The sequence below is a fragment of the Physeter macrocephalus genome, chromosome 19, assembly GCF_002837175.3.
Source record: "Physeter macrocephalus isolate SW-GA chromosome 19, ASM283717v5, whole genome shotgun sequence".
In the NCBI taxonomy this organism is placed as follows: Eukaryota; Metazoa; Chordata; class Mammalia; order Artiodactyla; family Physeteridae; genus Physeter; species Physeter macrocephalus.
The window spans coordinates 35,787,004-35,811,789 of NC_041232.1; the positions used below are offsets into that span (position 1 = coordinate 35,787,004).

A 24,786-nucleotide genomic window follows, 5' to 3' on the forward strand; every position below is an offset into this window, starting at 1 on the left:
GAAGAACCTAGGGGCAGGACAGGAAAAAAGACACAGATGTAGAGAATGGACTTGAGGACACAGGGAGGGGGAAGGGTAAACTGGGACAAAGTAAGAGAGTGGCATGGATTTATATATACTACCAAATAGATAGTTGGTGGGAAGCAGCCGCATAGCACAGGGCGATCAGCTCGGTGCTTTGTGCCCACCTAGAGTGGTGGGATAGGGAGGGTGGGAGGGAGACACAAGAGGGAGGAGATATGGGGATATATGTATATGTATAGCTGATTCACTTTGTTATAAAGCAGAAACTAACACACAATTGTAAAGCAATTACACTCCAATAAAGATGTTAAAAAAATAAATAAATAAAATAGCTACAAAAACCTTAAATAAAAAACAACCCACTAGGCCCAGATGGCTTTACTGGTAGATTCCACCTTTAAGGAAGAAATAATACCAGTTCTACACAAATTTCCAAATAATTGAAGAGAATGGACTACTTCCAAACTCATTCTAGCCAGCATTACATTGATACCAAAATCAAAGACATTATAAGAAAAGTTCAAACCAATATCCTTCATGAAATAAATACAAAATTTAGTAAGAAAATTTTAGTATATTGAACCCAACAATATGTTAAAAGGATAATATATCATGACCAAGTAGAGTTTATCCTAGGAATGCATGATTGGTTTAACATTTGAATACCAATCAATGTAATTTACCATGTTAACAAACTAAAACCATATGATTATCTCAACAGATGCAGAAAAAAGCATTGACAAAATTCAATATTTATTCCTGATAAAGACTCTTAACAAACTAGGAAAAGAAGGGAACTTCCTCAACCTGATAATGATCATCTGCAAAAAAAACCCACAGCTAACATACTTAGTGATAAAAGACTAAATCCTCTCTCCCTAAGATCAGAACAAGATAGGCATGTCCGCTCTTACTAATTCTGTTCAATATTGTACTGCAGGTTCTAGCCAGTGCAGTCAGGCAAGGAAAGAAAAAAAGACATCCAATTTGGAAATGAAGAAGTAAAACTGTCTTTATTCATAGACAGTAGATTTTCTATGGAGAAAATCCAATGAAATCTACAAAAATGCTGCTAAAACTAAGTGAGTTTAGCAACATTGCAGGATACAAGATCAATATACAAATATCAATTGTACTTCTATATATCAACAATGCATTATCAGAAATTAAGATTTTTTAAATAACTACCATTTATAATAGCATTAAAAACATGAAATATTTAGGGATAAATCTGACAAAGGGTATGAAAGAACTGTGCCCTGAAAACTAGAAAACAATGCTGAAAGTAAAGGAGACCTAAATAAATTGGAGAGACATCTCTTGTTCATGGGTTGGAAGACTAATATTGTTAAGATGTCAGTTTTCTCCAAATTGACCTATAGATTCAACACAATCCAACCCAAAATCTCAGAGACTTTTTTTTTTCTTTTGTTAGAAGTTGAGAAGCTAATTCTAAAATTCATATGGAAATGCAAATTACTTAAAATAGCCAAAACAACTCTGAAAAAAGAAAGAAAAAGTTGGAAGGCTAACACTACCTGATTTCAAGGATTATTATAAAGTGACAGTAATCAAAACAGCATGGTAGGGCTTCCCTGGTGGTGCAGTGGTTGAGAGTCCGCCTGCCGATGCAGGGGACACGGGTTCGTGCCCCGGTCCGGGAGGATCCCACATGCCGCGGAGCGGCTGGGCCCGTGAGCCATGGCTGCTGAGCCTGCGCGTCCGGATCAATGGGACAGAATAGAAAGTCTAGAAACAAACACACGTGTATGTACCTTTAACAAAGACAGAAGGCAATGCAGTGGGGAAAGGATAACCTTATCAACAAGTGGTTCTGAAACACTTGGATATAAATATGAAAAAACATGAACTTCAATCCATATCTCATACCACATACAAAATAATTCAAATGGGCCATAGGTCTAAATGTAAAACTGAAAACTATAAAACTTCTAAAAGAAAAGGTAGAAAAAAATACTTGTGACCTGGGTTAGGCAAAGATTTCTTATATACAACATGAAAAGCACAATCCATAAAAGAACAGATTGATATATTGGACTTCATTAAAATTTAAAACTTCTGCTCCTCAGAAGACACTGTTAAGAGAAAGAAAAGACAAGCCTCAGCCTGGGTGAAACTCTCTGCAAAGCATATACAGGAATCATATCCAGAAAAAGACTTTTAAAAACTCAATGATAAGAAAATAACCTAATTTTTTAAATGTGCAAAAGATATATGATGGCAATTAAACATATGAAAAGATGCTTAACACCATTAGTCATTGGGAAAATGCAAATTAAAACAGCAATGGGATTTTCCACATACTTAGAATGGCTAAAATTAAAAGACTGACTATACCAAGTGTTGGTGTGGGTGTGGAGGAATTGGAACTCTTGTACACTGCTGAGAATGTAAAATAGTAAAACCACTTCGGGAAACAGTTTGACAGTTTCTTTTTTTTTTCTTTTTTTTTTTTTTTTGCGGTACGCGGGCCTCTCACTGTTGTGGCCTCTCCCATTGCGGAGCACAGGCTCTGGACGCGCAGGCCCAGCGGCCATGGCTCACGGACCCAGCCGCTCTGCGGCATGTGGGATCCTCCCGGACCGGGGCACGAACCCATGTCCCCTGCATCGGCAGGCGGACTCTCAACCACTGTGCCACCAGGGAAGCCTTGAGAGTTTCTTAAAAAGTTAAACATACACCTACCAGATAGTCTAGCCATTCCATTCCTAGATATTTACCCAAGAGAAAAGGAGTATATGCAACAAACATTTGTGCAAAATGTTCATAGCAGCGTTATTTGTAATAGCCAAAAACTGGAAACAACCCAAATGTCCATCCAGGTGAATGTTTATCCAGGTGAACAGATAAATAAACTGTTATATACAACTCAGTAAATAGTAATGAGCTATTGATATTCATAACAATATGGATGGATTTCAAAATGATTAAGGCAATAATTCACTCAAAAGAAGCCAGACAAAAGAAAAAGAATATCATTCTATTTGTATAAAACTCTAGGAAATGCAAACTAATCTAAAGCAGCTCAGGGAATTCCCTGGCAGTCCAGTGGTTAGGACTCCACACTTCCACTGCTGGGAGCCGGTGTTCAATCCCTGGTCAGGGAACTAAGATCCCACAAGCTGTATGGCCAAATAAATAAATAAATAAAGCAGATCAGTGATTGTTTAGAGCAAGGGAAACACAGGAAAGAGGGATGACAAGGAGATTTAGAGGTGATAAATGTGTTCACTATTTTGACTGTGGTGATGGTTTCACAAGTATATACATATGTCAAAACTTATCAGATTGCATACCTTAAGTATGTGCAATTTATTGTCAATTATGCCTCAATAAAGCTGTTTAAAAAATGAATAGTGTAAGAACAGGTTAGGAAGATATCTGATTTAACATTAATTATAGGGGTAATTGTGTTTTAATTATCATGTTTTAATTAAATACTACTTTTTGAGTCAAAAGTAAAATATGGCTTACAAATAAATGATGCAGCCTCAGTATGCATTAATAGAAATATATTGTGTCTTATTAGAAGAACATTAATTGCAGTCCGAATGGAAATAGGTCCAGAGTACTTTACTCAGGAAAGAAGCAAATTATGTAAGCTAAGTTTAATACAGGTGCCAAGGGCAAAAAGAGAGCTTGTAAAGATTTAATCTCTCAAGCATCTGGAAAACACTTAAGATTTAGCAAGACAAATATTTATTGAATATCTACTGTGTTCTAGGCACTTGCTAAATATGTTAATCGCTACCGTGAGGTAGGTTTTAGGACCATTTTGCAGATCATGAATCAGAATCTCAGAAAAGGTTAATATTTGGTTTTTTTAAAAAAGAGTTATTAAGTGAGAAAACCAGAATTCAGATTCTTTCAACTTGCTACTTAAATGGCTCCCTTTTAAAAAAAATTTATTTATTTTGTTTTATTTTTGGCTGTGTTGGGTCTTTGTTGCTGCGAGTGGGCTTTCTCTAGCTGCGCGAGCAGGGGCTACTCTTCGTTGCGGTGCATGGGCTTCTCATTGTGGTGGCTTCTCTTTGTTGTGGAGCACGGGCTCTAGGCATGCAGGCTTCAGTAGTTGCAGCATGTGGGCTCAGTAGTTGTGGCTCATGGGCTCTAGAGCGCAGACTCAGTAATTGTGGCACACGGGCTTAGTTGCTCCGCGGCATGTGGGATCTTCCTGGACCAGGGCTCGAATTCATGTCCCCTGCATTGGCAGGCGGATTCTTAACCACTGAGCCACCAGGGAGGTCCACATTGCTCCCTTTTTTAGAAAGTTTTTCCCCCCCCAGTGATTTTGCACAGAGAATTATTGAACTATTGCATAAAGAGGATAAGGAAGTCGTTTTGGCTTCTTTTTTTCCACTCTATTTCTTTAACCGTGATGTGGCAGACATTGTGCCAGGAGCTGGGAATGCCCTCAAGGAGCTCATGACCTAGTGGGAAAAATAGGAAATTACAAACTCCTACAACATAGAGCATAGAGCTGTGACTTGCTCAAGAAATTTTCCAAGTTTGCAAATCCTCCAGTGCTTACAAGTTCACTAGTAGTGATAATCAGGCCTTGGTGAGATACAGATGCTGGGCAATCAGCTGCTTACTCACTATCTAAGCACGAGATTCTGCACAACAGCCTACAGTTCAGATTCATGTCTGAGCAAGATCACAGGCTATTGCATTTTGGACATTGGGGCTGCTCCCAAATAATCAAAACCACTAGTGTTAAATGCTGAATATGCCAATGTCACCATACCTGATAAATTCAAGAAAAGAAGCACGCGCAAGGTGGTAAAGATTAGGGAATAACATAAAAGGATTTACATTTTGGAAAGTTAACTCTGACCTTATCTAATGCCTAACTGTGCTTTCTGACTACATGCTTACAGCATATGGCCTTTTGTGACTGGCTTCTTTCACTTGACGTAATGTTTTCAAGGTTCATCCATGTTGTAGCATGTATCAGTACTTCATTCCTTTTTGCTGCTGAAATATCCCATTTTATGGATATACCATATTTTATTTTTCCATTTATTTGTTGATGGACATTTAGGTTGTTTCTACTTTGGGGCTATTATGAATAATGCTGCTATGAACATTTGGGTACAGATTTTTGTATGGGCATGTGTTTTCACTTCCCTCTCATTTTATAGCTAGGAGTGGAATTGCTGAGTCATATTGTAACTCTGTGTCATCCGTTTGAGGAATTATTTTCCAAAGTGGCTGCACCATTTTACATTCCTACCAGTAATGTGTGAGGGTTCCAATTTCTCCATATCCTGGTCAACACTTGTTATTGTCTGTCTTGTTTTGTTTTAGCCATCCTAGTGGGTGTAAAGTAGTATCTCTTTGTGGTTTTGATTTGTGTTTCTCCAATGGCTAATGATGTTGAGCATGTTTTCATGTGCTAATTGGCTATCTGTACATCTTCTTTGGAGAAGTGTCTATTACAAATCATTTGCCCATTTTTCAGTTGGGTTATTTGTCTCTCTATTATTGAGTTGTAAGAGTTCTTTATACATTCTGGATACAAGTCCTTTACCAGATATATGAGTTACAAATATTTCTCCCACTCTATGAGTTGTCTCTTTACTCTCTTGATGGTGTCCTTTGAAGCACAAATTTTTTTTTGTCATGATGAAGTCCAATTCATCTATTTTTTTTTTCTTTTGTTGCTTGTACTTTTGGTGTCACATCTAAGAAACCATTGCCTAATCCAAGGCCATGAAGATTTACTGCTATGTTTTCTTCTAAGAGTGTTATAGTTTTAACTCTTACATTTAGATCTATAATCCATTTTTGGTTAATTTCTGTATATGGTGTGAGGAAGAGTTCCAACTTCATTTTTATGCATGTGGATATCCAGTTTTATTTGTTGAAAAGACTATTTTTTAATACATTGAATTTTCTTGGTACTCACTCATTTCAAAATTCATTTGCCCATTAAATGTAAGGTTTTATTTCTGGATTCTCAATGCTATTCCAATGATCTGTACATCTTTCATTATGCCAGTGCTGCACTGATTGATAATTGTAGCTTTGTATGAAGTTCTGAAATAGGTAAGTATGAATCCTCTAGTTTTGCTTTTCTTTTTTGAGATTATTTTGGCTATTCTGGGCCCCTTGCATTTCCATATGAATTTTAGAATTAACTTGTCAATTTCTACATAGAAACCAGCTTGAATTTTGGTATGCCTTGCTGAATCTATTGAATCTGTAGAACAATTTGAGGAGTATTGCTGTATTAACAATGTTAAGTCTTCCAATCCATGAGCATGGAATGTCTTTCCATTTATTTAGGTCTTTAAAAATTTCTTCTAACAATGTTTTATAGTTTTCACAGTATAAGTTTTACACTTTTCTTACTAAATTTATTCCTAAGCAGTTATTTTTTCTGATGCTATTGTAAATGGAACTTTTATCTTAATTTTATTTTTGTGTCGTTCATTGCAAGTGCATAGAAATACAATTGACTTTTGTATATTGATCTTGTATCCTGCAACTTTGGTGAACTCATGTATTAGCTTTAGTAGTTTTATAGTGTATTCCTTAGTATTTCCTTTTTGTCCATTTTATCTGAGTCATCTAATTTGATGTCTTTATGAGTTAAGTAGGGCTGCCATAACAAAATAGCACAGACTGAATGGCTTAAACAACAAAAATTTATTTTCTCACAGTTTTGGAAGTTGCAAGTCCAAGATCAAGGTGCAGCAGGGTGTATTTTTTTTCTGAGGCCTCTTTCCTTGGCTTGCAGATAACCAGCTGCCTTCTTGCTATATCCTCACATGGCCTTTCCTCTGTGCATGCACATCCCTGTTGTCTCTTCCTCTTTTTTAAAGGACACCAGTCATATTAGATTAGAACTCTACCCTTATGACCTCATTTAACCTTAATTACTTCTTTAAGGACTCTATATACTGTCACATTCTAAGGTACTAGAGATTAGGGCTTCAACATATGCTTTGTGGGGACAGGGGCACAATTCAGTCCATAACAAAGGTATACAATTGTTCATAGTATTCCTCTATAATTCTTTTTATTTCTGTAAGTTTGCCAGCAATGCCCTCTTTTTCACTCTTGATTTTAGTAATTTGCATCTTTTCTCTTTAGTTCTTGGTCAGTCTGGCTAAAGTTTTGTCAATTTTGTTGATCTACTCAAAGAACAAACTTTTAGTTTTTTTGGCATGTGGGATCTTCCCGGACTGGGGCACAAACCCGTGTCGCCTGCATCGGCAGGTGGACTCTCAACCACTGCGCCACCAGGGAAGCCCCAAACTTTTGGTTTTGCTGATTTTCACTATTGTTTCTCTATTCCCTACTTCATTCATTTCTGCTCTAGTCTTTATTATGTCCTTTCTTCTGCTTATTTTGGATTTAGTTTACTTTTCTTACTGTTTTTTACTTGAGATTTTCCTCCTTTTCATTTATTTATTTTTTTTTAATTTTTATTTTATATTGGAGTATAGTTGATTTACAATGTTGTGGTAGTTTCAGATGTACAGCAAAGTGATTCAGTTATATATATACATATATCTATTCTTTTTCAGATTCTTTTCCCATTTAAGTTATTACAGAATCTTGAGTAGAATTCCCTGTGCTATAGAGTAGGTCCTTGTTGATTATTTATTTTATATTTAGTAGTGTGCATATGTTAATCCAAAACCTCTAATTTATCCCTCCCCCCGTACCTTTCCCTTTGGTAACCATAAATTGTTTTCTAAGTCTGTGAGTCTGTTTCTGTTTTGTAAATAATTTCATTTGTATCATTTTTTTAGATTCCACATACAAGTGTCTTTTTTTCTCTGACTTACTTCACTTAGTATGATAATGTCTAGGTCCATCCATGTTGCTGCAAATGGCATTATTTCATTCTTTTTTATGGCTGAGTAATATTCCATTGTATATATGTACAACATCTTCTTTATCCATTCATCTGTCAATGGACATTTAGGTTGCTTCCATGTCTTGGCTATTGTAAATAGTACTGCAATGAATATTGGGTACATGTATCTTTTCAAATTATGGTTTTCCCCAGGTATATGTCCAGGAGTGGGATTGCTGGATCATATGGTAACTCTATTTTTAGTTTTTTAAGGAAACTCCATACTGTTCTCCATAGTGGCTGTACCAATTTACATTCCCACCAACAATGTGGGAGGGTTCCCTTTTCTCCACACCCTCTCCAGCATTTATTGTTTGTAGACATTTTTATGATGGCCATCCTGACTGGTGTGAGATGATACCTCGTGGTAGTTTTGATTTGCATTTCTCTAATAATTAGCGATATTGAGCATCTTTTCATGTGCTTTTTGGCCATCTGTATGTCTTTTTTGGAGAAATATCTATTTAGATCTTCTGCCCTTTCTTCCTTTTTTTTTTTTGGGCCATGCTGCACAGCTTGTGGGATCTTAGTTCCCCAACCAGGGATTGAACAGGGACCCATGGCAGTGAAAGTGCTGAGTCCTAACCACTGACTGAACCACCAGGGAAGTCCCCCTTTTTAATATAGACATTTACAGCCATAAATATTCCTCTAAGCACTTTTTAAACAGTATCTCATAAGTTTTCAATTGTCGTGTTTTCATTTTCATTTATCTTAAAGTGATATCTAATTCCCCTTGTGATTTCTTTGATCTATTGGTTATTTAGTAATGCATTGTTTAATTGCCACAAATTTGTGAATTTCTCAAATTTCCTTGTTATTGATCGCTCATTTGATTCCATTGAGGTTAGAGAATGTATTTTATATGATTTTAATTCTTTTAAGTTTATTGAGGCTTGTTTTATCACCTAACATATTGTCTATCCTGGAGAATGTTTCCTGTGCACTAGAAAAGAATGTATATTCTGCTTTTGTTCAGGGAATGTTCTGTTGATATCAGTTACATCTATTTGGTTTATAGTGCTGCTCAAGTCTTCTATTTCCTTCTTGACTGTCTCCCTAGTTATTCTATCCATTATTGAAAGTGGGGTACTGAAGTCTCAAACTGTTATCATCAAATTGCCTATTTCTCTCTTCAGTTTTGTCAGATTTGCTTCATGAATTTGGGGCTCTGTTGTTTATATGTTTATATTTTTATAATTGTTATGTCTTCCTGGTGGATTGACACTTTTATCATTATAAAATGTCCTTTTTCTTCTCTAGTAATAATATTTTCTTAAAGTCTATTTTTTTCTGGTATTAGTATGGTCACTCCAGCTCTCTTCTAGCTACTGTTTGCATATATAGTGTGTTTTGTCATACAGAATTTTTTAAGTTTTATGTAGCTGAATATATAAATTTTTTATGGCTTCTGCATTTTGAACAATAGTTTGGCCTTTTCCTTTTCAAGGTGATAATTGACTCTCCCATGTTTTCTCCTATTATTTCTGTATCTTCAGTTTTTAAGTTTCTACTTTTGGTCCATTTGATTTTGTTTGGTATTTGGTGTAAGTTGTACATCCAACTTAATTTTTTTCTTATATGTCCAATTGCCACAGCACAGTTTATTGAATGGTTCATCTTCATTGCTGCTTTGAGCTGCTACCTTTATCTTATACTAAATTCTTATGTGTATTTGCATCTGCTTCTTACTGTCTTTGTTCTTCCATTGTTCTGTTTGTCTACTAATGCACTAGGACCACAGTATTTTATAGACTGTGGTTTTATAAGTCTTATTATATCATCATGTTAACCTCTTGTCATTTCTCTTATTTTTCAGAATGTTTCTTGCTATTCTTGTGTGCTTATTTTTTTATATCAACATTACATCAATTTGCTTACTTAAACAATTTGCTTACTTACTAATAATTCTAATAGTAATTCTAATAATATCTAAACCTGTTGGTATTTTCCTAGGATCATATTAAATTTATGAATTAACTTAGATTGATTGGCATTTTTTTGACATTGAATATTTCTGATCTGAAACATGGTTGTCTTAACGTTTGTTCAGGCCTATTTTCAAGGTCTTCAGAAAAAATTTTTAATTTTTAAAAATCTTTAATATGAAAAGTTAAAAATAGAGAGAATAATATCACAGACCATCACTGTGGACCTATCACCCAGCTTAAATAATTATGAACACATGGCCATATTTTCAGTATTACTGCCTCTCTCCCTCCCTCAATGTTTTACAACAAATCCCAGACATTATATAAGAAATACGATAAATTTTTCTTCATATAGTTGTGTACATTTCTTATTAAGCTTATTCCTAGGCCTTTTATCTAACTGTTGTTCATTGTTTTTATATAGGAAGATTTATTTCTGTACATTGATTTTGTACCCTTTTGTTAATATTTAAATATCTGTTTGTGCTAATTTGAATTCATTGACTTGAAAAGGTTACCACCCTTTATAATTTGCTAACCAGATTTCACCTGTATGCTCACCTGGACTGTTAGAAATATGCTAAAATTCTAGGTATAAACTAGTGTAGTAAGCTACTAGTCTTGCACCAAACATCATATTTGTGGCCTGAAACGTAATAACCAACCTGTGTAGTGACATGTCAAATTTACCTGGGATTCCTGTCCTGTAAGGTTCTCTGTTAATACCTGAAAAACTCAGGTTGTCTTCAGTTTCCTGTCACTTTATAATGTTTTTATGTGCAGTTGCTGGCCTCTATTCTTCCTGTAGACCTTAAAATCACTCCCTGTTGTAAGTCAGTCCCTCAGAGAGGCACATAACTCTTCTGAGCCAGTAGGGAACCATTTCAGTCTTTTGAGTTCTTATGATAAGCACTGATCAGATGTATCAGGAATCACATTGCGGCATGAGCACTAATATTTTAGATAATTTCTAATGTAGCACCACCAGTATCCTGCTCTTTAGAACACTTTGTTTTTCAAACTGTCAGAGTTTTAACAGTCCCTTTGACACTTTCCTATGTTACCTGATTAAGTTGTTCTGCTGGTGTAGAGTCAGGGATTTGGGGTCTATTATATTCATTTCGGAAAACTCCAGTTGCCTGGAGTCTTTATCTCTCCCATTACCTGCCTCTGAAATGGCATATGGTTTTTCTGCCAAATAAGAATTTTCTTTTGGATGTCTCTGGTATTACATAGGGAAGAATTCTAGTTTATTCCAAATATGAAAGCAACTTTTCTTCAGAGAAAAGTTCTTTCCCCTACATTGCAATGACTTAGCTTACACGACACTTTTCAAATGACAAACTTATCTGGATAGAGATAAATATATCTCATTAAAATATGGCTTTGAGGGAAAATGTGGAGACAGTTTTAATATGGCACATGATGATATCCTTGATGCCACATCATATGACTTTGACCAAGTTAAATGGCTACCATTATTTAAGGTAATAGTACTAGCCTCCTTGAGTTCATATAGGAATTAGGTGAATTGATATATTTAAAGTGCTTAAACTTAAAACTAGCACCTAGCACATAGTACCACTAGTGAGTGTGTGTTAAATACATAAAAAAGAAAATAAAACCTATGTACAGATAAATGGACTTTCTTAAAATAGATCAAGGGAAAAACTGAAATTGTATAGTCTACTATAGTCTCTCTCAGCTCACTCTTGTTGAATTAACTTCCTTCCTGCATATATAGTTTCTAATTTGAACAACCTCTTTCGTTTCAAAGATTCGCCGGTTCTCAGTCCAGCTAATTCTGCAATCAATTTAAGTGGAGCTCAGGACCTGACCTGGAATAAGAATGTTGTGAAGCCACTGGCTTTGTCTTTGCAGGTTGTAGGGAAGACTTTTGCTGCAGGTGATGTTTTCCTCACTTATATATATTTTTTTAATTTATTTATTTTTAATTTATTTTTGGCTGTGTTGGGTCTTTGTTGCTGCGCACAGGCTTTCTCTAGTTGCGGCGAGCGGGGGCTGCTCTTTGTTGCGGTGCACAGGCTTCTCATTGCGGTGGCTTCTCTTGTTGCGGAACATGGGCTCTAGGCTCACGGGCTTCAGTAGTTGTGGCACGCGGGCTCAGAAGTTGTGGCGCATGGGCTTAGTTGCTCCGCAGCATGTGGAATCTTCCCGGACCAGGGCTCGAACCCGTGTCCCCTGCATTGGCAGGCAGATTCCTAACCACTGTGTCACCAGGGAAGCCCTCCTCACTTATATTTATTTGGTAAATACCTAGTCCATAAAAGACTTGTGTGAAATTTAATTGACAATTTGGTAGAATAAAACAGAAGCTCCTTCTTCTCCAGTTGAAGGCAAAAGTGGGGCTGTCTACAATAACGCATTTTTATACAAAGCTTTATGTTTTCTGTGTTACATCCAGAAGAGTCAGTGAATGACATTTGGCACACAAGGGAGACAAAGCAGGTTGATTCTGTTCAATAAAAATTTCTTGGTTACCTGCTATACTGAGGAACTGGGGATAGATACTAAGATAAATAAGGCTCAACCCCTGACCTCTAATGTACTTGTAACCTTGCAGAGGAGATCAACCTAAAAGAAGGTATTTTCAGTGTACTGCAATAAATACATAATATCCTAGGGGAGCACAGAGGAGGGGGGGTTAGCCCAGCATTTTAGGAAGTAATTGAGAACGAGTTCTTGGGGACTTCCCTGGTGGTCCAGTGGTTAAGATGCTGCACTTCCAATGCAGGGGCCATGGGTTCAAACCCTGGTCAGGGAATAGGGGAAAGACATTTCAAATTCAGGGAAAAGCGGGAGCAAAGCTTGAAAGGAAAAGGAAAGGAAAGAAGCAGCATGACATGTGCAGGAACTTCCATCAGTTTGGACTCGTTAGAAACATACAATGTAAAACTCAGGGAGTAGCAAGAGGTGAGCAAGAGTCAGAAAAGGGAAAGGTCATAGGAGGTCAGGATAAGAAGTATGGATTTCACTCTATAACTTATGGCACAGGGGAGTGACATGGTCTTATTTTAACTTAAGCTAGATCATTTTGGCAGCAAAAAGAAAGCTTTGGGAATACAAGTTGCAGGTCATTCAATAGTCTGGGTGAGAAATGATGAGGTCCTTGACCAGGGTGAAAATAAGTTGGAGAGGAGGAGACAGATTGGAGAACTACTCAGGATGTAAAATGAGAAGATTTGACTGATTAATGGGAGCGTAAAGCAGATGAAGGGGTCTCAGTTGATGTCCATCTTTCTGGGCTAATGGTTAGTACCATTGCTTGAGATAGGGAATACAGCAAGGGGAGCAGGTTCCCCAGGAGGAGATTGTGAGTTCAATTTTGGACATGATGAGTTTGAAATACCCATGAGGCATCCAAGTGGAGCTACTCAATGGTAATTTAATTTATCGTAGGGGGAAAGCAGGACTAATGGTATAAAGTTGAGCCACCAGCATATGGTTAAAATCACCACGTAAATAGTGTCAGTCAAGGAGAAATGTAGGGTAAGGCAAGCTATGAACTAAAGCTAGCCCCGTAGAAAATTTCAGTGTTTAAGAAAAAGAAATGGTCAGAGAGGTGGAAGAAAAATAAAGAGAAAGAGAACCTATCATTCTTGGAAACTTTCCAATAGTTAGGTATCATAATTTATCCAGACCACTTTTGTTCTTACTCTGGTCCAACAATTCTTACAGAATCTGCCTTCTGTTTAGATTACAGACTGGAACAAACTGAGTCCAAGTTTTTACAGCATAGAAGAAAAATTAATGAAATTATGGATCTTGGCAGTAATCATCATGATTGCTAAAACCATCAGATGAGAGGCTGATGAACAACTTTGTAACTTGAAGATTAGGCTGACAACTCTTAAACCCACTGATGAATCTTAACATCACAAGAAAAGAGAAAACTGGTCATTATGTGCCTCTTAATGGAAGTATACAACAGGACTTATGAGATACTCTTGCCAAAAAAAATCAAACTTGAATCTGAGCAAACATCTATATCTAATGATTAGTTTAGGAATTAGAGGAGACATCAAATGACACCATGGATATCCAATCAGCAAAATACAGGAAATGAGAAATTCTGCCAGGTTTTCAGCAAATTAATTGTTAGAAAGAAAAAGAAGAATTCTATAGATTAAAAGAGGTTTAAGGGACATAGCAACTAAATTCAGTGTGTGGATATTTTTTGAACCCCAGTTTGAACAAGAAATGTAAAAAGCCATTTCTGAGCTGATTGGGAGAAATTTGAATACTGATGGGATATTTGATATTAGAAATTATTGATCATTGTTCATTTTAAGTATAAAAAATATCACGGTTATGTTTTTTAAGAGTCCTTTTCTTTTAGAAACACATACAAAAGTATTTATGGATGAAATTATATGACAAATGAGTTTGCTTCAAAATAATCCAGAGCTCATATGTGTGTATGTGGGTGGGGGGAAAAGATAGGGAGTATAAATAAAGCAGGATTGGCCACATGTTGATAAATGTTGAAGCTGGGTGATGGGTACATAGTTTATATACCATTCTCTCTGCTTTCATATATGTTTGAAAATTTCCATGATAAAAGGTAAAAAAAAAAAGTTTTCTCTTCTTTTCTACCCACCATCTCCAAAGACTTCACTGCAAATAATTCTAAAAGATCTCTTGGGGTCCTAGAAAATTATTTTGGGTGACATTTCATGTTAGTTAAAGTACTACTCTGGTGGTTGTAGTTGGCTCTGTACAACTGGGCTGTTCCATCAGTGGGATTTCTTTGAATCCTATGTGAGCTTTGTCATATGGTTGCAGCATCACAGAAAGCAGTGTCCTGCCCAGACTCTGTTCTGAGTGGCTCCTCTTGTGTACCACAGATGCTGCTAATGGAAACAGTAGCCATGGAGGAAAGAGCAGTGCGTCTAGCTCCACTCCAGCCCGCCCAGGGAATTACTCTTTGTCACCAAGACCTAGCTTTGCCTCAGGAGACCAAGGTACAATACCCATCTTAGAGTTTTGAAATAACACTTAATTATGGAAGAAGTGCTCCAGAGAGTTTGGAATGGTTAATTATCTGGCAGCACACTCCCAATTTTTCCTTAGCTTCTTGTGCAATGTTTTGAAAATTTATGATTGGTATGAACAATTATGATTACATATCTTGGTGATTCTACAAGGGTGGACCTACCTAGGAAATAACATTGAAACAAATATATAAGAAGTGTCTTGAAAAGCCATGGGCTTTGATGACCAAAGTACAGGGTTCATAGTTCCTCTCTGTTGTGTGACTCTGGGTAAATGTGAGCCTTCCTTTCACCATCTACAGAATGGGTATAACAATGTAGTTGTCCTACAACTTCACAGGGTTGTTGATAGAATCAGATGAAATAATCTCGGTGAAACGGTACATTGTAAAACAGCCTGCAGCTGTTAGTGCTGTTAGTGTGTGACTTTTTCTAACTTTATATTTACCTCTAGAAAAGTGACTTCGACTTTCTGAGTATAATCATAGTAAAGGTCCTATGTTACTTTGGCTTCTTTCCCTTCTTCCATTACTAAGGACAAGGCTCATCTTTCTTTTTGTATTCAGCTACCATGTTCATTTCTGGACCACCAAAGAAACGACACCGAGGATGGTATCCTGGGTCACCTGTCCCCCAACCTGGTTTAGTTGTACCTATTCCTGCAGTTCGCCCTCTTTCAAGAACTGGTAAGATTTCAACAGAAGATGGGTTTTAAGTTTCCTTAAATTAACAAAGGTATCGCCTACTCTCGTTCTTTCCATGAACCCTTGAAAATAAATTTCCTTAACTAACTTTTGTGTCCAGTACTATAACAGCTAATATTTTGTCCCCATCACATCTGCCATCCCTATAAGCACATGTGCCATCACGAAAGATCTTGATTCACCATCTGTCTTTGTTTTACGCTATAGTATCAATAAACCACTCTTTATGTAGGGTGTGATGCTACCAATCCACCATTATAGAGCATAAATGAGCTTGCTTTGCCAATAGTGGTATTTGATGTATCCTCCTGTGATCTGGTTCCTTATGTGACCTATACTTATTATTTCTGAATTGGATGGTTCAGTCTGTGACTAGAATCCTGAAAAACCAACTGGTTCTCCTTTATAATATCAAAGCTGTGGCCATTTGGTGCGTACAATTAAATGTTCAAATGTTCATCTACCTTGCCGTATGAAACACAGACAAATGTAAATATACCAATTCTAAGACATAGCTGGGGTTCTTTAAAAATTTACGTTTGTTTAAAAAATGATTCTAAAATCTACAGAGAAATGATAAATACAGAAAGAATTATGCCGATATGTTACTGTGGTTACCTCTAGGTAGTACTGATTAATGATGAATTTATCCTTATTCTCACTTTTCTATACTTTTCACATTTTCTGTAATGAGTAGATATGCCTTGATAATCTAGGGTGGGGGGAGATAAAATACAAAACAGAATCCAAAATACTGTATGTGGAAAAACAACTAGAAGGAAAAACTGCCAAAATGCTAAATAGTAGTTCTCTCCAGACGATTTGATAATGGTTGATATTTTTGTTTGTTTTTCTTACTTCTTATTTTATACAATAAACACAAATTACTTTAATAAAAAAGCCATTAGACTTATAAAACTTGCATATTAAAAGTATTAACGCTGTGTTGATTTCAACTATATTTCATTTATCCTTCCTATCTAATCCTTCTTGTCAAACAACTTTTTTTCCAGAGTCCCTTTTATCTGCCCCAGTTCCACAGACCCCATTAACTGGAATTTTACAACCTCGACCCATTCCTGCAGGGGAAACTGTAATTGTTCCTGAAAATCTGCTGAGTAACTCAGGAGTTAGACCAGTAATCCTGATAGGTAAGGAAAGGAATTCCAAGTTGCCTGTGTCTGCTGGAATCTAGGAACACTCCTCCATTTCACTGCGTTTCTATTCATGTGTTCATGAAGGTATTCATTGATCCATCTATTAATTCTTTAAGCACTTATTGGTCAGCTCCTTCATGATATCCTAAACATGGACTAGAAGTTGGGAATAAGGCAAAGTCTTTTTGCCCACAAGGAACACTGTTTAGTGGGGCAGTCTAGAGGTTCACAGTCAAGCTCTCCATCATCTCAGAGGTGATGTTTCAGCTGGGGAATTGAGGGGTGGTTGAGAGCAGACAAGGTTGGGTAGGGCTCATTTCAGTCAAAGGGAGCCAAACCGCAGAGAAAAGGAACAAGCTGAGCCAGCGAAGAGGCCCCACTTGGGAGAACCAAGAGGCCCCAGAGCTGCAGATCTAAACCATGGGGAAGCCTTTAGGAGTGAGAGCCTTTCCAAGCTCTCTATAAGTGGAGGTGTAGAAATGTAGGGGTCCCTAGATTCCATGACTAATTTAGAGCCTTTCATACCCACATCAAGAGTGCCCTCGTCGGGGGGCTAGCCTAGGCCAGAAGAAGAAGACTGCCGGCTTTACCTTCGGGACTAAACAGATAGGGTGTTTAAGCCCACTAGATCTTTATGGTATGTCTATGTGAGGTGTTATCTGTTTCTTGCAGTTGGCTTGAGCCAGACATGGATGGTTTCGCTTTGAGCCCTGTTCTTTATCAGGCTGCCCTATCCACTGCTCCTGGACCTATAGGCACTAGGGGGAATCCCAGTTGTTTAAATTCCATATAGTCAGGAAGTTCTTACTGAACATTTGAATTGCATGCACAGTGCAACTAAGCCTTGGAAAGATACATAAAACATGAGGACCCTTTGGTGTCTGCCTTTTAGAAAGACTCACAGAGGGACTGTTCTCTTCACCATACCACCAATACAGGGTGTATTTTCAACACATTTGTGTCCTATCTACTTCTAAGATGATTTAAGTCTGTTTACTAATAATTAGGAAAAGAACACAACAAAAATGGCTAAGATAGCAAAAAGAGTAAGAACCTCCAAGTCCCTGCAACTGGAAGAATATTGCTGTTGATCAATGAATTTAACTTAAATTTTTTAAAAGAAAACCTCAAGAAGTGACACATGTTATTGTAGCTTGTCTGTTTGTTTGTTTTCTGACTTCCTTTCTGAAAAGAAATTTGATCAGGAATTTTATCTGAAAATATTTTATTCTTGCAGTTTTACAAAGGATACAGAGATGTTTCTGCAAACTCTCATCAGTCCTCTATGGCAGAGATATAATATTAACATGTCTCTTATATAATATAGTTTGAGTGTTAATATAATTTGAGTATTTTGCTTCCTGTTCTTCTAGTTTAATGAAAGGGTAGAATTTATAATTTAGAGCACTCGCATGAATTCCCTGGGATTGATATATGTGAGTGATTTGTTTGGTAGCCATCTCAGAGGGCAGGGAACTTTGTTAAGCATCGTTGATCCTAGTTGAGCAAATATACCTGGTTGGACCTCAAAAAGAAATGTTGAACTTTACTGACCTGCTTCTATTGGGGCAGGCTATGGCACTTTACCCTATTTCTATGGAAATGTTGGTGACATTGTTGTGAGTCCTCTGCTGGTGAATTGCTACAAGATTCCACAGTTGGAAAACAAAGATTTGGAACAGTTAGGTTTGACTGGCAGCCAACTCCTGAGCGTGGAAAACATGATTCTTCTGACAATACAGTATCTCGTGCGGCTGGGTAAGCTATTTTCAATAATCATTTGATGGCAACGATTTTTATTCTTTTTTGGAACATACTATTTTCCTTTCTTACCCACTTTCTCACATTTATCCATCTCTTACTTTCCCCTCTTTCACGTCTAACATTCTTTTTCTTCAACCCCATTCTCTATGGCTTTTCCCTTTCCTCTCCTCCATTTCTTTCCTACTCCTTTCCTTCTCTTTCCTATTTCTTTTTCTCCCCCCTATTTCTCTCAGATCTAGACTCCCTTGCTGCTGACTTTGCTCCTTTGGGTCCTAGAAGAGATAAATTGCTCCACCTGGTGTCCAGTGCCATAATGGTCCTAAAGTCTCCAAAGTAGTTGATGTAGGCAGACTATCCAAGGGCCGTGCCATGGGTGCCTCCCTTGTGAGTCAGGCCAAGCCACCTTTCTGAAAGTGCAGCTACCATCTGGAATGCAAATGTAGCCATTGTGTTAGACATTTATTTTCCAATTTTCCACTTAGCCTTTTTATCTTGTTTATCCACTGCCCCTACACCCATTTTTTTCTTCTCCAGCTCCATCCCTTTGATGTAGTCCCAAACTGCTTCCTTTCATTGAGGTAGTAACTTGGACCTCCCTGGAAGGTTTTCTGGGCTTTAGGGTAAGGGGATACCTAGGTCATGAACCCTTCACTTCCTCTATTTGATATCTCCTCCTGAGCCCCACAGTGGGTGTATGCAGGTGCCCTGACAGTACTTTAGTGGCTCCGCAGCATTTACATTGCAATGTCCTTTATTTTGCAAACTGCAGTAGGCCATCTAATATGCAGCCTAATTATATACCTACTCCAGGATTTCAAACCACTGATTTACTTAGGAAAATGTTCAAGATGTAAACTTACACATTAAAAATTTTATCTGCACTCTTGTGAATTGTTTTTAATGTTTTAAAATACTTTGGTGTTAAATAATAAAAAACATGGGCCAAACAATGTTAAACACACACACACACACACACACACACACACACACACACACACACACACAAAAGCTTCAGCTTCAGTCTTTGGAGCATCAGATAGCAATCATGGCTGCAAGTCTTAGTACCCTGAGAGCCCAAAGGCCTGCTTTGACATGGAATCTACTTTGACGTGGGATCTGCTTTGACACGGGCTTTTGAAACTTGCAAGGCTTCAGGTATCTCATGAGCCACTTTCATGACAAATCTAGGACGTGCTAATCATTTTTATTAGTAGGTAGTAAAATTATAAAAATCACCCGGGTCTGACATTTGATGTCATAATTTTAATTGATACATACTGACTTTCAACCGTGTTCCAAGATGAAAAACTAGCTTCTAGATGTATCCAGAATCAGTTATACAAGGCCACATAAAGTAATGCTATTTTAGTTAACCAAGCCTATCAGTATAGCATTTTTAAAAATCTCAATACCAATTTAAATAGTCGAAGTCCGAGTTAATTAAAGGAACTAAATGGTCAAAACAAAACCTCTTTCCTTAAATGAGTAAAAGCTCTTTTCTTAAAAAATAGAACAATCTCCATTCAGTTAGACAAAACTCTTCTCTGCCCTGCAGGATCAGTTCTCTCCAGAGTTTTACTTGCAACCAATTAATTATGTTTCTCAATGTCCAACATAAATAGATATTTCTTTTTCTTAATCTAAATTTTGTACATTGAGACATCTCTTCTCTTTAACTCTTCTGGAGTCCTTAATTTTTTTTTTTTTTTTTGCCTTCAGAAGTTTTGAAGAAGGCAGCAAGAATATTTTCACATATGCTAAAGATTATAAGTTGACATTTGAAAAAATAAATCCAAACTTATAAAAGGACAGGTGTAATACTTGGATGGCTCAGTTATCTGAAGGTAACAGAGAAGAAGAAAAGCAAGATTTTTCAGAAAGAACAGACCTTTCCACTACAATCACTTAAAAAAAATGTCTCTGTTATTTCACAATCTAAAAATCTTTTGAAGTAGATAATGAAATCAGCAAATCCAGAGATTCTTGGAGGACTCTGAGTCTGTTGGAACCTTGTCTTTTCCTATTATGGTGGCTCTATCTGAAAAGCCTTCAGACCTGATGCCTGGGCTACACTGAGTTACTGGAGATAAGCATTTGAAGAAAAAAAATTACTATATATTATCAAGCTTGTGAAAAGTGGAGAAAAGGCTCCTGCAATTTAGCTGTAAAGGCTAAGGATGCAGAAATGACAGGAGGTGATTGGAAGCAGGGCAATTTACTCTAAAAAGTTTCTTAACTCATTTAAACTTTGATACATTTTCCTCCATTTCTCAATTTCTAACAGTAATTCAGTCAAAACTCTGTAAAAGTGAGTTTTAAGGCAACCAAGAAGACTATGAACATGTTTGATATTTTATTTTCCCAGAATGCCTTTGTATTTGCAATTAATTATGCTGCCTAACAGAAAATGTTACTCCATGGTGGTTTGGAGGGGGCCTAATGGACACACCTGTTAACCAGTCTCCTCAGATTGTCTATGAAAGGCAGGAAGGAACTGGAGAAGTCACAGCCACATGCTTTTGAGCTGTCATTTGTTCTGATGGAAGAAAGCTTTAAGTACATGACCATCTTCCCTTCTTCTCCATGCAGTCAGTACAGATCTTGCACTTTGAACTCACTACTAAGTGTGTACTCAGTGGCCACGAACCGTGGTGCTAATTTGATAAAGTTAAATGAAGATCAGAAGCTTTGGTGGCTCCCAGGTGATAATAAGGCATCCACTAGTAAGGGATTGAGGAAGGCATGAAAACATAAACACAATGTAAGCATTGCCATTTTCTTGCCCTCTTTCCATGTATAGTAGAGAAAAATCTGTGAGGACTTCACTCTCCTGCTTCCCTCTGGCTCCAACCAATCCTGGAAAAAACTTTTTTTCCAATTAAAATTGTTTAGTTTTTAAATGTATGATATTTTATTTAATTTTCCTAATCCTATCCATTACTAAACTTGCATTTTTTTTACTTTCCCTGAGAAGATGGGCAGGGTCCAGGGAGGCCACTTAAACCCCTGTTACAGGAAGGAAAGGTTTCTGACTCACTCAGGTGCCTCGTTCCCATACAGAAGTCCAGTCCCTCATCCCTGTATTCTTTGCAAGGGGATTTTGGCTTTGGATTCTGAAACTATTGCTTGATCTCAGATCACAGACACTAAGGGGGTCTATATCTGTTTCAGGAAGCTGAGTTTCAAATCTCAGTTCCGCACAGCAAAAGAAATGCCTTTGAGTAGCAGGAGTGAACATAGTCTTGCCGGTTTCAATTTAAACTAAGTGTAGGAATTCATTTGTGTCACTTGGATGCCAGACATTGACTTGCTTATTTTGTGTTAAAGACTGGTTGAGGGACTTCTCTGGCGGCCCAGTGAGTAAGACTCTGCGCCTTCAGTGCAGGGGGCGTGGATTCGATCCCTGGTAGGGAAGGTAAGATCCCACAAGCTGTGTGGCTCGGCCAAAAACAAAAACAAAAAAGAAGACTGGTTGAGTTTCTAAAGAGAAACAAAATACCTCTAATTCCAGGGACCACAGATCACCCATGTAAGCTTAACCATAACCTCGGCCAGGGAAGAGGGCCACATGCCATTCTTAACCCAGAACCCTGGGGAATAACTAGGTGATGAGAGCATTCTCTATCTGGGGAAAGCGTGGAACTGCCTAAATATAAATTGGGAGTGAAAAATAATTAAACTTAGTTTTCCTCGTGGACAGTATTCTCAAAATTAGGTATAGAGGCTATACATTAAAATGTTTTTCTAAGGTACCCATGAATAAAATGAGAAATGAGTGAAGCCTGAAGCTGATTATTACCAGTAGGTTAGCTTCTTGCTTCATTAGTCATTAACTATTTCTGGAACGCCAAGCTTAATACGTCAACAAAAATACCACCTTCAGTGACCATCTCCCAAGGCATACAATGGAATTGATACTGTCTCTGAGCACATCTTCTTTTAAAGATATCAAGAATAGAAGTCTGCATTTTAAAAAAACGTGTATCAAGGCAGACAGAAAAGAGAAGGTAATTTACCAATGGAAAATGGTTAGTAGAGGCAGTATACTTGAGGCCACTACAGGAAAAAGAGCTTATTTGCCAGCTGGAATAGACTGCACTCTGATGTGTGTGTTTGTGTGTGTGTGTGTGTGTGTGTGTGTGTGTGTGTGTGTGTGTGTGTGTCTCTCTTCTAGCTGTGATTAAAAAAAAAAAAATTCTAGCTGTAATTCTCTTCAATTTAGGTCCTGATCAGATACCTCTCAGGGAAGAATTTGAGCAAATTATGCTGAAAGCTATGCAGGAATTTACTCTGAGAGAGAGAGCCCTGCAGATGGGTGGTCAGTGCACACCTGTGTCACCAGGACAACTCCCCTGGCTGGCTAGATTAATTGCCAGTGTATCTCAAGACTTGGTTCATGTGATTGTGACCCAGAACTCCTTGGCGGAGGGCATTTCAGAGACATTGAGGACTCTCAGTGAAATGAGACACTATCAAAAACTACCAGATTATGTTGTGACAATTTGTGCATCAAAAGTCAGAGGAAATGAGTTTTGTGTGGTAGTATTAGGTGAGTAATTTTTTCAATCCATTCATTCAATCATCTGTCCATTTGAATAATACTAATGGGGTGTTTCAGGCATCCATGTAATTAATCTCTGGTCAAGGGCTCCAACTTGGGTTCTTCCTCCTAATTTTAACTTTTCCTTTGCTCCTCAGATCAGATTTTTGTAGCCCTTAGTTTGGCTGGTGTCCCTGTCAGCTGTTTGTGGGAGCATTATTTCAAAGCACACCCTAGTAACAGATACCCTTGTCTCATGTAACTTCTGTCCTTAAGATGTTTTGGAAATGTTACCACTCTAGCATGTGATAAAGCCATTGCCACAGGTGGTTTAAACCAGTTAATCATATTTGCCAGGAACTTAGCTCATATATTCACCTCTTCACTAAGAGGATATTTAATGTTATAACATTGACCCTAAAGAAAAGGTTCAAGGCTTCCCTGGTGGTGCAGTGGTTGAGAGTCCGCCTGCTGATGCAGGGGACACGGGTTCGTGCCCCGGTCCGGGAAGATCCCGCATGCCGCGGAGCAGCTGAGCCCGTGAGCCATGGCCGCTGAGCCTGCGCGTCCGGAGCCTGCGCTCCGCAACGGGAGAGGCCACAACAGTGAGAGGCCCGCGTACCGCAAAACAAAAAAACAAAAGAAAAAAAAAAGGTTCAGAAAGTTGGTATGTTACAAAATGGATTTTTGTTTCTGGTGCTGATTTTCTATCAGGCACCGTCCTGAGTTGCCATTTGGACCAAATTTTGCTTTTCTCCTCTCAGTGAATGGCTCTCACCTCTTCCTAGCAAAGGGGCCAAGCCCTCTTGCTTTGACCAAACCCACCTGCCCATCTCTCCGTGATATATATTTCTTTCAAAAAGCTTTATCAGAAAGTGTAACACATTCATTTTCTAATTTTCATTAGTAAAAAAAAAACATAAGTTTATATTTTTAAGACTGATATTCATAATAGCCATGGAGGCACAATTTTTTTAAAGGTTTTTCACATTCCTCCCGAGTCTTTTAAATAGACGCATGGTATGTTCTCACCATTACAAACATAAGGTATGTTATTTTTTTCCCTTGATCACCTAACTTTGTATTATAAACTTTTCAAATGAAATTTTGAAACTGTCATTTCAAATGCTGTGTAATTGCCCATCTTTTGATGTGCCATACTTTTCTTAGCCAAGTCCCTCTAGCTACATACTTTAGTTGTGTTTCCAGTTCTTATTGTTCTAAATCACTTCCCGGTGAACATTTGTTCACTGGCATGTTGTCTCCTGCTCTGTTCTGCAGGTCAGCATCAGTCCAGAGCTCTGGCAGAGAGCATGCTCACCACAAGTGAGTTTTTGAAAGAAATTAGTTATGAGCTCATCACAGGAAAGGTCAGTTTCCTGGCATCGCATTTCAAAACCACATCGTTAGGTGAGTGGCAGTCAGATTCAGCAACACTGCCGGCCCCTGGCTGCGTGATTTTCTGAATTTAAATCTTAGTGTGAGCTGAGTGTGGAGCTTAAGCTTGCCCGCTGATCTTCCCTCATTTGGAATGGTTTCTCCTAAGCATTTTGTTACTGACACAGCAACGGGGTCCAGGCACCAGGATGTGAGGCCTCAGCTCAGCCACTGCTGTGTTGTGTGACCTTGGGCGATGCTCTGCCTCCCCAGATCTCAGTTTTCTAATATGTCAAATGGAGATATAATGACCCCGTCCTGCCTGCTCTGAGTATTATAGGGGCTGAGAGAGATTTAGTATGTGGGAGCATGGAACCTGT

General features: G+C 37.8%; 1 protein-coding gene across 11 annotated transcripts in view; it reads left to right on the forward strand.

Moving 5' to 3' along the window:
- Positions 1-24,786, forward strand: part of GREB1L (GREB1 like retinoic acid receptor coactivator) — a 265,362-nt gene that overhangs the window by 177,203 nt on the left and 63,373 nt on the right. For 7 of the 11 annotated variants that reach the window (XM_055080757.1, XM_055080763.1, XM_055080758.1 and 4 more), the window contains 7 exons: positions 11,627-11,755; positions 14,718-14,834; positions 15,431-15,550; positions 16,582-16,719; positions 18,298-18,483; positions 22,712-23,038; positions 24,311-24,439. In XM_055080757.1, the coding sequence (XP_054936732.1) occupies positions 11,627-11,755; positions 14,718-14,834; positions 15,431-15,550; positions 16,582-16,719; positions 18,298-18,483; positions 22,712-23,038; positions 24,311-24,439 (1,146 nt within the window). Of the gene's footprint in view, positions 1-11,626; positions 11,756-13,636; positions 13,767-14,717; positions 14,835-15,430; positions 15,551-16,581; positions 16,720-18,297; positions 18,484-22,711; positions 23,039-24,310; positions 24,440-24,786 lie in introns of those variants that run through there. The other 4 variants (XM_055080759.1, XM_055080761.1, XM_055080764.1 and 1 more) reach the window with 3 other exon arrangements.